This window comes from Chlorocebus sabaeus, chromosome 16 (genome assembly GCF_047675955.1).
Source record: "Chlorocebus sabaeus isolate Y175 chromosome 16, mChlSab1.0.hap1, whole genome shotgun sequence".
NCBI lineage: Eukaryota > Metazoa > Chordata > Mammalia > Primates > Cercopithecidae > Chlorocebus > Chlorocebus sabaeus.
The window spans coordinates 72,851,754-72,867,045 of NC_132919.1; the positions used below are offsets into that span (position 1 = coordinate 72,851,754).

At 52.9% G+C, this 15,292-nt stretch overlaps 1 protein-coding gene across 2 annotated transcripts in view; it reads right to left on the bottom strand.

Annotated features, from left to right (window-relative positions):
• LASP1 (LIM and SH3 protein 1) overlaps window positions 1–15,292 on the bottom strand; it is a 51,866-nt gene that overhangs the window by 28,926 nt on the left and 7,648 nt on the right. For both annotated transcript variants that reach the window (XM_008012896.3, XM_008012897.3), the window contains exons 2-3: window positions 15,109–15,203; window positions 2,273–2,357 (exon numbers count right to left, since the gene is read on the bottom strand). In XM_008012896.3, the coding sequence (XP_008011087.1) occupies window positions 2,273–2,357; window positions 15,109–15,203 (180 nt within the window). The remainder of the gene's footprint in view (window positions 1–2,272; window positions 2,358–15,108; window positions 15,204–15,292) is intronic.

Consider the following 15,292-nt stretch of genomic DNA (forward strand, 5'->3'; position numbering starts at 1 on the left):
GGGGATCAGGTGCTGGGGCAAAAAGAGCGGCAGCCATGCTTTTGTGGGACTGACAAAGGCTGAGGGGTTTGAATTTCTCCCCTGAGAAGGGGTGTGTGTGTGTGTGTGTGTGTGTGTGTGTGTGTGTGTGTGTGTCCAAAGACCTGCCATCTGCTCCCAGCACCTCTTCCCCCAGGTCCTTCTGAGCCCCTCCACCTCTGGCCCCCAGCGCCCTTCCACAGGGAAGGGAATCCGAGGCAGGAGTCAGGGCCCGGCTAGAATCTGTAAAATCTGGCCAGGCAGCCAGGCCTCCGGCCTCCTTGGCTGACAGCAGGTGGTGGTGCTCCCCTACTTCCCAGTAACTTCAGCTTCTGTCCACAGGCGGGTGGGTGGTTGGTGTGAGCTGCTGCTGCCCTCCTCTGTGAGCCTCAGGCCCTACCAGGGCTGTGCAGGGTCAAGGGCCCCACACTTAGGAGTGACAAGACCAGGGCCCAAATCCTGGATCCATACTCACTCACTCACTCAGTTCCCCTCTCTGTAAAACACAGACAGTGGGTCTTTTACCTTACCCCAGAGCCCAGTCAAGGATAAACAGGGGAACTAACTAAAGGCACTTGCTAAACTACACAATTTCTTTCTTTTCCTTTTGTAGAGACAGGGTCTCACACCGTCACCCAGGCTGGAGTGTAGTGATGCGATCATGGCTCACTGCAGCCTCCAACTCCTCAGCTCAAGTGATTCTCCCGCCTCAAACTCCCGAGTAGCTATGACCACAGGTGCACACCACCATCCCTGCTAGTTTTTTGTTTTTTGTGTGTGCTTTTTTTTAGGGACCAGTTATTGCTATGTTGCCCCAGCTGGTCTCAAACTCCTGGGCTCAAGTGATCCTCTCACCTTGGCCTCCCAGAGCACTGGGATTACAGGTGTGAGCCATGGCTCCCAGCCCTAAATTACAAAACTTCTCAACAGCATAAGGAACTATCATGTTTATTGTTAAGGTAGAGACTGTTTCTTAGGGAGTGGGTAGTCCCTGGGTTAGACAAACCTACATTCAAAGCCGCCAGTGTCTATTTCCTCTTCTCTGAAGGGAGGTGATCCTACAGCTGCACAGGGCTAGGTGAGGATTACACAGCTCACACACCCGGAGCGCTGATCCCTCCATCGCCAGCTATGAATATTATTATTGCCTCTCCTACCACCCGCAGGACCTCAGCCAATCTCTTAGTGTCGCTGGGTCTCGGTCGTCTCACCTTCCTCACAGGGCTGCTAGGATTCCGAGAGAGGGTGCATGAGAAGCGTGACACAGGGCAGGGTCCGTTCTGCCTGATGAACCCAATTCTGAGAGAGGGTGATGGAAAGACACAGGGCAGGGTCGGTTCTCCCCGATGGACCCAGGCAGTCACATCAAGATCAGGCAGAAGGAGTCCCCTCTGGAGGAACTAGGAGAGACCCCCTCTCTGTGGCCCGGGTGAAACCTCTGCAGTCTTCTCCAGGTCCTGAGTGGGTCCTGGGTGCGCTGTCCACGTGGTAAATTCCCCTACGTGCATTCTTGTGCATAATCCTTTCATCGGCTGAAGCCCCGCCCCGCCCCACCCCACCTCATCACTGGCCAGGTTTGTCCCAGGAGCCCTCGAACCCCCAGGCAGGGTGGGTCAACTGTTCTGTTCTCAGGACTCCAGACCCTTTGCTTATTCCTCCGTGTCCCCTAAAGACCAAGTTCTCCCTAGGCCTGGAACCCATCCTCCCCTCCTACAGGAGCACACACCTCCCACTCAGCAGTGCTCTGGGAAGTCAAGCCAAAGGAGGCAGAGGCAGAACAGCCCCCCATCCCGCTACCCCATGGCAGGGCCCCCTTCACACCTTGCCCTCCAGTGGGTGGAGAAGGTTTGGGATGTGGCTATAGAGGGTGGGCTGCACAGCCTCAGACTGGCATGACCTGGAGGGGCAAATTCTCTGGTCCTCCCCAAACTCCTCCTTTTTGGGTAAGTGTGAATGGGGAAGACGGAGGGGAGAGTGGCTTCCTAGAGGAAGTGGGCTTTAGGGAGCCCCAGAACGGGCTCAAATAGACACCCACACCTCTCCAATCCCCTCTAGGTAGGAAGTGGGGGAACGCTATACTCTGCTCCTTTGATAAAGTCAGGGGTGGGGTCAAGAGTCAAGGCAATGCTAGGATTTCAGCACCTTGGCCTTGCAGAGTAACCGCAGGGGAAGGTACTCTTGCCAAATGCCGACCTTACAACACCCCTCCCCAGCACCCCTCCCCGCCAGGCCCCGGCACCGCCCAGCCCCTCACCTGACTCTGGAGCTCACTCTGTTGCTTGAGGCGAAGGTTTTCCGGGGTGTCAGCCACCATGGTGAAGGACTGCTTGGGGTAGTGTCTGCAGGACAGAAAAAACAGAGTGGGGGTGACTCTGGGGGAGGGGCAGGAGCCTCTGGGCTTCTCACAAAGCACGTTCTCCTGGGAACTTCCTCCTATGCCTGGCCACCCCCTGGCCCAGCCCCACAGGAGGACCTCAGTGTCCACTACCAAGGCCGAGGGGAGACAAGCATTTCTCAGACTCAGCTGGGACTGGCTGACCTGGGAAGACACAGCAGGCATCAGTGACAGGCCAGCCAAGAACTCTCCTGAGTGAAAGGATGGCCACTGGGACACTCTCTGAGGGTTGAAGGTTACCCTTGTTTGGGGATAATCCATGACTTGTGCCTACCACACATGGAGGTCAAGGCAACTGGGCCCGGCTGGGGGAAGATGGACACAGGTGAGTCAGGACTTAGCTTTCAGCTAAGACCAGAAGTGGAGACCAACCACGCAGAGGAGAGCAAGGGGGAGACAGAAAAAGAAAGGGACACACATATCCAGGGGAACTTCCTAGAGGAAGTGGTGAGAGAGAAAACACATGGTTAAAGTGGTATTTCAAAGGGTTAACAAGGTCCAACCTAATTGGAGGGTAGGTGGGAAGGCCAGCTTGAGGATAAAAAAGGAGGTCACCTGAGGGTGACAGGTAAAATACAGGTTGAATATCCCTTATTGCAAATGCTCAGGACCAGATGTGTTTCAGATTTTGGATTTTTTCTCAGATTTTGGAATATTTGGATATTTATACTGAGACATCTTGCGGATGCGGCTATTTCCTATATACCTCATACACATGGCCTGAAGGTAATTTTATGCAATATTTTAAATAATTTTGTGCATGAAACAAAATTATTGACTGCTTTTTGACCTATCACCTATCACATGAGGCCAGGTGTGGAATTTTCCCTTGTGGCATCACGTCAGCACTCAAAGCTTTGCATCTTGGAGCACTTCAGACTCTGGACTTTTAGATCAGGGCTGCTCAATCTGTAGTAACAACAGTGAATTAGGCCAGGCACGGTGGCTCACACCTGTAATCCCAGCACTTTGGGAGGCCGAGGCGTGCAGATCACGAGAGGTCAGAAGTTCGAGACTAGCCTGGTCAATATGGTGAAACCCCGGTCTCTACTAAAAATACGAAAATTATCTGGGCGTGGTGGCATGTGCCTATAGTCCCAGCTACTCGGGAGGCTGAGGCAGGAGAATCACTTGAACCCAGGAGGCAAAGGTTGTGCTGAGCCAAGATCCTGCCACTGCACTCCAACCTAAGCGACAGAGCCAGACTACGTCTCAAGAAGAAAAAACAAACCAAAACAAAACAAAAAACCAAACAGTGAGCTGGACGCGGTGGCTCAAGCCTGTAATCCCAGTACTTTGGGAGGCCGAGACGGGTGGATCACGAGGTCAGGAGATCGAGACCATCCTGCCTAACATGGTGAAACCCCGTCTCTACTAAAAAATACAAAAAACTAGCCAGGTGAGTTGGCGGGCGCCTGTAGTCCCAGCTACTCAGGAGGCTGAGGCAGGAGAATGGCATAAACCCAGGAGGCGGAGCTTGCAGTGAGGTGAGATCCGGCCACTGCACTCCATGCACTCCAGCCCGGGCGACAGAGCAAGACTCCGTCTCAAAAAAAAAAAAAAAAAACCAAACAGTGAATGTCTCCCCTGTGCTAAGGGCTTATGTGCCCTAGTTCATCGAATTCTCACGCCACTTGTGTGACTGGTACTCAGTGTACCCCTTTGACAGATGGGGGAACTGAGGCCAGAGAGGTTAAACAACACGGCCAAGGCACACAGAGATCCAGATTTGCGCCCAGGCGATCGCTTCAGTTCATGCTGAACTTAGTCGCTGATTTCCAGGCCCAGGACAGCCTGGTCCCCAGCAAGACGGCCTGGCTTGGAGGCAGCAAAAGCCAGGGCAACCCTCGGAGCCTGCAGAGACCTCCAGAAGAGTCTGGTCCACCTCCCTCATTTCCAAGGAGGAAACAGTGTGCTGGCACCAGGCCACTTCTCCCTGAGCAGTCTTCATAATTAACTTATTTATCACATCAATGTATTGTCTTCTCTCTCCACTACTTCTCTGTGAGGGGAGGGATTTTGGGGTCTCTTTTGTTCATTGATTTATCTCAAGCTCCTAGACTAGTAGGCAGTGCTCAGTAAATATTTGTTGAATAAACAAATGTCAGGCTGGGCGTGGTGACTCACGCCTATAATCCCAACATTTTGGGAGGCCAAAGTAGGTGGATCACGTGAGGCCAGAAGTTCGAGACCAGCCTGGCTAACATTGCGAAATCCTGTTTCTATTAAAAATACAAAAATTAGCCAGGCACTGTCGCGTGTAGCTGTAATCCCAGCTACTCAGGAGGCTGAGGCAGGGGAATTGCTTGAACCTGGGAGGCGGAGGTTGCAGTGAGCCAAGATTGCGCCATTGCACTCCAGCCTGGGCGACAGAGCAAGACTCTATTTAAAAAAAAAAAATGTCACACCAGGAGTTAGAGCTGGTGTGGGACTAGAACTCAGCCCTTCTCCATCCCCCTCTCATCACAAGGTCCCCTGGCAAACGAGTTGCAGGAGAGACAGGCAGCTCTGAGCCACGTAGTTTGTATGTATTTCTCATACCATGTGCTGGTATGAGAAATGTCTGGGGGTCTGCATGGGCCCCAATTACCTCAGGGACTGGTGGGCGGCCCATCAGGCCATTTTTAGCCCTGGGTGACCACAGTCCACCACAGCTGTGACCCCTGCAGATCCCTGACTCACAGGCCACACCCAGGTAAGCGACAGATGGCCTCCTGGAACCTATTTCTAGGCACGTGCCACCCAAAGTTGACACATCCAAGAGCTAGGAACAAGCTGCCCTCTGCTCTGCATGTTCTCTAGCTGCCCACACGGCCGTGCATCAGAGCTACCTGTAAACGGGCGACTTCCCTCGAGGCCACCACTTGTGAAGGGCAGGACTCAGGATTTGGAGACCTCAATCAAGGGAGGCATAACTTTCAAGGGCCCAGTGCAGGGCTCTGGCCCTGCCACTGACTTACTGGGTGACTTGGCAAATCCTTTTTCCCTTGGGCCACTTTCACTGTCCCGGTTCCAGATGATTCTAGCAGTGCCCATCCCCCAGCCCTCACCTGGGTCCTGGCCACCCAGGTCAGCCCAGACTCGCAGTTCCTCCAGCAAAGGAAGGAAAGATGAGGAAAGGCAAACACAGCTAGCAACAGACATGGCTTGTGGTGAACGTGTGGCCAAGTCTGGGGTCTGGTCCCCATGCAGCCAGGACCACCCACAGCTGAGGAGCTCCCTTCAAAGTTTCTGTACAATTCCAGGGCAAGGGACGATCAACCCTGAGTCTGTTCCTAGAGACCAGAAAGGGAAGATCTCTAGCAGGGCTGGCAGGCCCTGAGGCCCTAAGAGGGAGTGCTTCGGAGACGAGACAACCCTGCCCCCAAACCAGAGCCATTCTGCAGACTGGGCAGGGGCTGTGTCTAGGAGAAGCTTATGGAAGTAGAGGCACCTTGGCAGGAGCAGGGTAGGGAAGAGGGGCAGCTCTGGCCCAGTACTCGAAGACTTAATTCTGAGAAGATGGGGCTGGTTAGCATTTGGTGGGGAGGGGTAGAGGCAAGCAGGGCAAATGCATCCTCCAGACCCGGTCTGCAAACCCTGGGGTTTCTCATTTGCCAGAATGCACAGGGTTAAAACAGGTCAGGCTGGGCGCAGGGGCTCACATCTGTAATCCCAGCACTTTGGGAGGCCAAGGAGGGCAGATCTCTTAAGCCAGGAGTTCGAGACCAGCCTGAGCTACAGAGCAAGAGCCTGTTTTTAATAAATAAATAAATAAATAAATAAAAACAGGGGCCAGCTCCAGTGGCCCAAGGACCACCAGACAGGTACACCTGACGTGCTCCACCCACTCCACAGTCTGAAGTTCCTACACACACTGCACTGTGCCTCACACACGATGAATATATAGATGTGCCCTCTGCACCGACGGGAGCCTCCAAGACACGGAGGCCAACGGGTCCACACGCAGCAGCTACATTGAGGCCATGTCCGCATACCCCCTGCCCCCCACACTGTGTCCCTCTGCTCACCCTACACCCACCGGAAGGTCTCGGGAGCCCCTCCAACATGCAGCAGGCACCCTGGGTGGGGTTGCCAGGTACTTCATCCTCTCTTCAGAAGCACCCTTCCCCCTAGTCTCAGCCCCCGACAGCTGGAGCTCGAATCCCATCAGAAGGGAAGTGGGGATGAGCCAGCCCAGATGTGAGCTCAGCTTAATTTGGCAGGGGTGAGGGAGGATTTTAATCCTGCATCAGATTAATTAGATTAAAGAGGCACTCCAGAGCCTCCAAGCTCCTTCCCCTGCCCCCTAAGCCCAAACCGAGGCAGAGGAAAGCAGGCAGACAGCTCGGGCTATATTCCTCCTGCCAGGTCAACCCTGTCCCCTCCCCACAGCTCATAGTCCCCAGCTCCCAGCCCTGGCGAGAGGACTCTGCCTTTCCCTCTCCCTGCTTACTACGCTTCAGGTTTCCATGGCAACCTCATCTTCAGCTCCAGGCAGGAGAGCAGCAAGAGCTAGAGCGAGAGAGGAGAGGTCTATAGGGGTGGGGGAAGAGACACAGACGGCAAGGGGGTCCTCAACTAAGGAGAAGCCCATGAAGGCAAAGTCAGGAGACTGTGTCTATAGGATCTTTATGGATAATTTAGGTGAGGAGGTCAGGTGTCACGGGTTTGTTTGTAGAAGCAAAGGCATGAGAACATCAGTGCTGCACCCCTCCCCCGCACCAGCATGCCGGGCTTCAAAGAAAGCTCCAAATGATTTGACCTCCCTCCAGAAACAATTTTTGGGAATTCTACCTTTTCCCTTCCTCCCCACCCCATCCATTACCCCCAGATCCCAGCAGGGATGGTTGGAAATGTGTGCATGCCAACATGGGTGCTAAGACAGACAAGGGGCCACCTGTCCCAGCTGGTGACCCCGCTGGAACCCAACCCCATGACAGACTGGGCCACGGCGAGGAATGACGAACAGGGTGATCAGCTGGGTGCAGGGCAGAGTCCAGAGCACAGCTGTCCTTTGTCCCACAGGCCAGTCTGTATCGGCCCCTTGTTAATCATTCCAAGTAGATGGTGGGCTCTCTGCAGGTGCCCCACCTGTCCTTCCTCCCTGCTGTCAGCTGCTCTGGGGAGTTTGTGGGGAGAGGCGTGGAGACAGCCCCGTAGGACAGGAAGAAGCGGGGCAGGAACAGGGACTGGACAGGATGGGGCAGGGCAAACAGGCAGCTATTGACAGCAGCCTCGGGCTTCAAGACAATTTACAGAGACACAAAGTAACATCTTGGTACACTGCGTCCTGTGCACACGCCACACAGCTTTGGGCTGGCATTCTCATCGTGCCATTTTACAGATGAAGAAACTGAGGTCCAGTGTCAAGGGCAGAGACCTTGTCCAAGGCACTCTCCTCTACACCACAGCTGCCCAGACAGCGAAGGGGAGGCCAGATGGACCCCAGCCACCTCCAGCACTCAGTTCTGGGGAAAGATGTGCTTGGCAGGTTGGGTGCCAAACAAAGCACTTCATCCTTCAAACCCAACTCGTTTCCAAGCTCGGCCATTATGAGAGATACTCTGGAGCCTCTCAGCCACACCTACTTAGGAGCTGCCTATCCCTCTGAATTTCTCAAAAGTATATGGTACAGGTCGGGCATGTAATCCCAGAATTTTGGGAGGCTGAGGCGGGCGAATCACCTGAGGTCAGGAGTTCAAGACCATTCTGGCCAACATGGCAAAACTCTATCTCTACTAAAAATACAAAAATTAGCCAGGCATGGTGGCACACACCTGTAATCCCAGTTACTCAGGAGGCTGAGGCAGGAGAATCCCTTGAACCTGGGAAGTGGAGGTTGTAGTGAGCCGAGATCACACGTCTGCACTTCAACCTGGGAGACAGAGAGAGACCCCATCTCAAAAAAAAAAAAAAAAAAAAAAGCTGGACGCGGTGGTTCACGCCTGTAATCCCAACACTTTGGGAGGCTAAGGCGGTCAGAACATTTGAAGTCAGGAGTTCAAGACCAGCCTGGACAACATGGTGAAACACCGTCTCTACTAAAAATACAAAAAAATTAGCTAGGCATGGTAGTGGCCTCCTGTAATCCCAGCCATTTGGGAAGCTGAGGCAGGAGAATCGCTTGAACCCAGGAGGCGGAGGTTGCAGTGAGCCGAGACTGCACCATTGCACTCCAGCCTGGGCAACAAGAGCGAAACTCTCTCTCAAAAAATAAAAGTTTTTTTTTTAAAAAAAAAGGATATGATACAGAAGAGGCCCTGTGTCCCAGGAGAGGGGTTATCCGTGAGGACCTCTGGGTGGCCTTCCTGCTCGGTGGGACTACGGAGGCAAGGTTTCTGGGCTCACAGGTGACAGGGACAGCTTGTCGGCCACCAGCCTCATTCCCCAGTCCTACCATCAGCCACACTCCAGGGTCAGAAGAAGAACAGGATAGCAAACCTGAAAGCCCAGCGACCTTTCTACACAGAGCCTTGCCCCTTCCAGGCTTGGACCCCTTCAAAAACCACAGCTTTGTGTTCAAGGAGGAACAAAAATACATCAACAAAAGCAACAAGGAGCTTTTGGTTTTACCAAAAGGAAAAAAAAAACCGGCCCCCACATCCTGCCTCTAGAAAGAGCTGCTGATTCCAAAAGCCCCTGCTGGGAAGGCTGCCCACAGGCGGGAAGGGAGGGCTCCCTGCTAACCCAGTTTCTCACCCATCCGTCCCCTCAGGCCTAAGGGGCTGAAGTGGTGGGATAGGAAGCAACAAGGAGGCATTGTTCAACCAGAGGGAAAAAAAGAACAGTCAAAACCATCAAGGCTAGACTTGAGGAAGAACTTACCAGCTGTCAGACTGCCGTCAGATTGCACACAAAATGAAAAGAAAAAAAAAAGCCTGCCCCTGTCGGTAATAGAGAAAGAGAAACAATTCTGCCAAGTTGAGTAAGGCATGGAAACGCAGGCCTGTTTCCTCATCTGTAAAACATGGGTGTTAGGAAGCAAAGTGACCCCTGAGGCTCCAGGAGGCCTGGAGGACAGGGATTTGGGGGTAAGCGAGGTGGGAGGGCTACCTGGGGGCCATATTTGGCCACTTGGGCTGGCCATTTGTACTTGCCCTCCCCCACACTGTCATCCCTAGTCCCAATTTTTCCAGTCAGAGGCAGATAATTTTGGGGAGGAGGGAAAGCCCCAGGCCCCAGTACAGGGTTTGCCTACTCCTGCCCCACCCACTTTTATTTTTATTTTCATTTTTACATTTTTTAGAGACAGAGTCTCCCTCTGTTGCCCAGGCTGGAGTGCAGTGGTGCAATCAGGGCTATTTGCAGCCTCAACCTCCCAGACTCAAGCAATCCTCCTGCCTCAGCCTCCCAAGTAGCTGGGACCACAGGCATGCGCCACCACACTTGGTGAATTTATTTTATTTTTTGTAGAGATGAGGTTGGTCTTGAACTCCTGGCCTCAAGCGATCCGTCCTCCTCAGTGTCCCAAAGTGCTGGGATTACAGGCATAAACTACTGTGCCCAACCCTGCCCACCTTTTAAAAGCAGCTGGGATTAAAGACAGTTTGCTAGAATCCAGAGACACATAAGCACCCAGCCTTGTCTGGCACAGACCACACCCTACTCCCATCTGATGCCTAGGGGAAGGGGCAGAAACATAATCCCGGGCTCCCCAGAATCAGGGACATCTTTACCCTCCTTGGTCCTCACTCCACAGCTCAAGGAAACTGGAGAATGGACCCCAGATATGTGCAGTCAGAGAAGAGGGGAAAGGCACAACCAAGTCCCCCACTGTTCCTTGCCTAGCCCATGTCCACCTCCCACTTGACACCTCACAAGCTGGTTCCCCTGGCTGGCAACCCCGCCTCCTGTCAGTAGGGCCCCAAAGAGGAGGGAACAGGCAGTCATCTAGACTATCTGCAGGGACTTTCTCCAGTCCTCTAGACTATCTGCAGGGAGACAATGATGCAAGCTGATGCTAAGCCAGGGCATGTGGACTGATCTGCCCCACTTTTGGAAAATCCAGTTTACAAAACAAGTAACGGAGGGCATAAATATCTCTCTCACCAAGAGCGGGCTCACCCCACCCACCCAGAAGCTTCAAGAAAGAATTCGGGCCGGGTAGTGGCTCACACCTATAATCCCAGCACTTTGGGAGGCTGAGGCAGGTGGATCACCTGAGGTCAAGAGTTCCCGACCAGTCTCACCAACATGGAGAAACCCCGTCTCTACTGAAAATACAAAAATTAGCCAGGCATGGTGGAGGGCGCCTGTAATCCCAGCTACTCGGGAGGCTGAGGCAGGAGAATCACTTGAACCAGGGAGGCAGAGGTTGCAGTGAGTGAGCTGAGAACGTGCCACTGCACTCCAGCCTGGGCGACAGAGACTCTGTCTCAAAAAAGACACAAAAATAATTCGATTAGCGGTTCTTCCTCCACCACTGGCTATTGTGCAAAAGCCGGGAGTGCACCCTCAACCTTGCCACAGCATTGGCTGCATGGCTGCAGCCCTGAATGTGGAAACACAAAACACAGCCCATTCAGCCCAGCTCCCAAGTCCTCCTCCGCGGCCCCAGCACCGGTGTGGGTGTCTGCCTACACACCAGGCATGTGTGTAACTGCATGCACGTGGGGGTCCGCCACACCAGGCGGGCTGGCTGTGAGCTCTGGCCTGTGTTTTTTCCCCGGCCTCTCCCCCAAACAAGTCTGATGCAAGGACAGAAACAGAAGAGGCCTTTTCACTGCCTACTCTACAGTCACTTTCTAGAACTTAAATCTGAATCTTGAGAAATCACAAGGAAAGATAGCTTTCTTCTCTCTTGACCAGCCCCCTGCAAGATCCTAGCTCCCCTCAGGGCTCAGAGACTAGCCAGAGATAGGCAGAACATAGAGGCCTCCCTGTACACCAAACTCACATACTCGCTGGGTGGGCCCAACTCCCTGGCAAAGTGCCAGAAGAAACCACGTGCCCCTTTGGGTCCTGCACTGGGTTTGGCCCAGCATGGAGCATGTGATGCTTCAGAGAAGGAAGCCAGGCCTGTGGTCCACAAGGCAAGACCAGAACAGAAATGGGAGAAAACTGTACCCTGGTAAACCCAGGATTCAGGAACCTGAATGTCACTCAGGGATAAGACCAGAGGCAGGAAGAAAATGGGAGGAGGCGGGGCTGAGGCGGGTGGATCACCTGAGGCAAAGAGTTTGAGACCAGCCTGGGCAACATGACAAGACCTCCTCTCTACAAAAAACTTAAAAATTAGCATGGTGCCGCACGCCTGTGGTACCAGCTACTAGAGAGGCTGAGGCAGGAGGATTCCTTAAATCCAGGAGGTCAAGGGGGCAGTGAGCCATGATCACTCCACTGCACTCCAGTCTAGGCGACAAAAAAAGTAAGTACAAACAAAAAAAGTAAGCAAGCAGGAGGGAATGACAGCAAACACTTGGCCTAGGGCCTGGCACATAGCAAAGTACCCAATAAATTCTCTTTGGTCTAGGGTCCAACATCCCTGGGCAGGAATTTTTTTTTTTTTTTTTGTCTTTTTTGTTTGTTTGTTTTGAGATGGAGTCTCGCTCTGTCACCCAGACTGGAGTGCAGAGGCAATCTTGGCTCACGGCAGTCCTGGCCTCCCAGGTTCAAGCAATTCTCCTGCCTCAGCCTCCTGAGTAGCTGGGATTATAGGTGCCAGCCACATCTGGCTAATGTTTGTATTTTTAGTGGAGATGGAGTTTCACCACATTGGCCAGGCTGGTCTAATAGAACTCCTGACCTTAAGCAATCCACCCGCCTCAGCCTCCCAAAGTGCTGGGATTACAGGTCTGAGCCACTGTGCCGGGGCCTCCTGGGCAGGAATTTTTAACCATAGGGAAACCAAGGCTCAGACAGGTCCAGAGAGCACTCCTTGCAAGCGGGCCCCACACCTGGTTCATCCCAGAATCCCCACGGGTAACATCTTGGCCCAGCGGACCAGGGGAGGGAGAATGCCTGCCTTAGGTTAGGTGCTACCACAGCTAAAGTGAAACACAGCTGGGTCGCAAATCCCCCAGGTCTCTCTCACTAGTCTCCTTCCCAGGAAACATCCCAACTGGGCCAAAGGTCAACGAGGCATGGCAGAGGCTAGGGTTATAAAAGCTGGAGGAAACATGGAGGGGCCAACCTGCTTCTTTTGGCTGGAGACCAGGAGGGAGACAGGGGAACCTCTGCCTCTGCAAGTTGGAAGCAGCATCCAGAGAAGAAGCCTTCGTCTTCTGCCTCTCCAGGCTCCCCCAGCCCCCGCAGGAGCCCTCCACCCCACCTTGCGGCAGTTTCCCAAGAAGACAGTAACAACAATAAGCTGGAACTTTGGATGAGGCCGATAAAAATGCAAAGAAAAGCCTCTGATTTTTCTCCAGCTCCCAATGCTCACTGAATGCTAGGCTACTGGAGTCACTGGGCTCCAAGGCTCAGCGTGCTGGGGCGGAGGCTCAGAATCAAGGCTGAGGTGGTCCAGCAACCGAGGGGTTAACTGCCCTGGCTTCTCTGAACCCCACCCCACTCCCCAATGGAGGGAGGAAGTGGCAGAGAACCAGGGCTTGTGTGAGCCCTTAAGAATTTGAAGAATGTCCCATTTCCCTTGTGGGGGTGGGAGGGGTTGGTAGGGGGAAGAGGAACAGTAGAAATTAATAGAAGAGAAGGGGCAGCTGAAGGAGGGGCCAGGACAGAACTGCAACCCTTCCTCTACCCAGATAACCCGCCCAGTGCCCTCCTTCTTCCAGAAGGGACGACTTCATGTTGCTTCTTGGGCTTGAGATTTTTATCAGGAATCTGTTTTCCCAGCACCTGGCAGAGGTTAGTATGCATTATAGCAGCAGGCAGGCAATAAATGTCTGCTGAATGAGCAAGCGCCTAGAAAGATGAAAGAGTGGTCTTCGCCAGGGAACGGGAGGGGGTCAGGGAGCAGGGAAGGTTTAGGGTAAGGTTAGGGGTAAGGCTGGAGGTTTAAGCCCCCTTTTTAGACAAGTCCCAAATGCAGGTGAACTTCAGCGGCAAAGAGCCTACTGACTGAGAATTTAAAAAAAAAAAAAAAACCGGCCGGGCGAGGTGGCTCAAGCCTGTAATCCCAGCACTTTGGGAGGCCGAGGCGGGCGGATCACGAGGTCAGGAGATCAAGACCATCCTGGCTAACACGGTGAAACCCCGTCTCTACTAAAAACACAAAAAAATTAGCTGGGCATGGTGGCGGGCGCCTGTAGTTCCAGCTACTCGGGAGGCTGAGGCAGGAGAATGGCGGGAACCCGGGAGGCGGAGCTTGCAGTGAGCCAAGATTGCGCCACCGCACTCCAGCCTGGGTGACAAAGCAACACTCTGTCTCAAAACAAAACAAAAAAAAAAAAAAAACTGGACTCAAGTCAGATCCTAAATTCATGTGAACCCTGAAATTACCATTACTTGAGTTGGTTAAAGTTAAAAAAAAAAAAAAGTAAAAATACATTTTAAATTAAAAAAAAAAAATTGAATTAAGGCTGGCAAGGTGGCTTATACCTGTAATCCCAGCACTTTGGGAGGCTGAGGCGGGCGCATCACTTGAGGTCAGAAGTTCGAGACCAGCCTGGCCAACATAGAGAAACCCCGGTCTCTACTAAAAATACAAAAATTAGCTGGGTATGTTAGCGTGCATCTGTAATACCGGTTACTCAGGAGGCTTAGGCACAAGAATCGCTTGAAGCCAGGAGGTGGAGGTTGCAGTGAGCCAACTGCACTCCAGCCTGGGTAATGGAGTCTGTCTCCAAAAAAACAAAAAAAGGGGGCAAGTTAAAAGAAAAAGAAATTATCATTACTTATAAGTGACTTGACCTTCCAAAACCTCCACCTCGCAGGTGGCGGCAGCTGTGAGGCCCCAATACTGAGTTTGTACTTACTACTCACAAGGCCAACTTGAAGATGGAAAGTTGCTGTACTTTCTGGGACTGCATGGGATGGGATGGGAGAGGAGGGGAGGTGTTCCTCCAGGCTCTGGGATGGGGGACCCCACCTCTACACTCCCTCCCTACTGTCGGCTGCTGCGATCCCCGTGCAGAAGGAACACAGTCCAAGATGACTATACTCAAAAAAATACAGTCTCCACAGCCTCCCTCACCAGGCAGGGAAGAGATCTATCTGGCCCAGGCAACACCCTTTATACACCCCCTGCACCTTCTCAAAAGATGAACACCAAAAGGGCAGACATGAGGCTTCCAGAGAGTTTTCTTGAAAGAACCACTGGAGGAAGGAGCCCCCAAAGCCTGGGAAGTACCAGGTGAGAGAAGGAAACCATCGATTTTGGGGAGAGAAATAAGGGAAGGTAAACAGGAGAACAAAGCCCCCAAACCCAAATACAACAGACAGGTCACTCATTCTTGAAAGACCACGCGGAAAGCCCCCTCTTTTGTAGCAGGAGGCAGTGGAAAGACATGTGCTCGCCTTACTGCCCAGAGACTGGGCTAGAGCCAGTCTCTCCCTAGCCATCCCATCTTGAGAGTCTCTTCCCTTCCCTAAGCCCCAGTTTCCTCGTCTGTACTTTAAATGGGGGATAAAAGCACTTTAAATGGGGATAAAAAGTGCTTGCTTCATCCAGCTGTCGTGAGGATGAAATGTGATGTTCAGGCAGGGGGTGGAAGTGTTCGCCACTGTCACCTTGCGGTTATTGGAAGGGAAGGAAGAACTCACTAGGGGAGGGAGCCAAAGCACCCACCCAGTCCCCTGCCAAGAACAGGACTCACGCATTGCAGTAGGGCTTTTTCTCGTAGCCCTTGTAGTTCTTCATGTTCAGTGTCATCTTGCAGGTCTCGCAATGGAAGCATGCTTTATGCCAGAACTGGGGATGGAGACAGAAGGAGGACATACATCAGATACCAAGACTTCTGAAAAAGGGGCTCAGGCCCTGGGAAGGGGCACTCTGGAGCT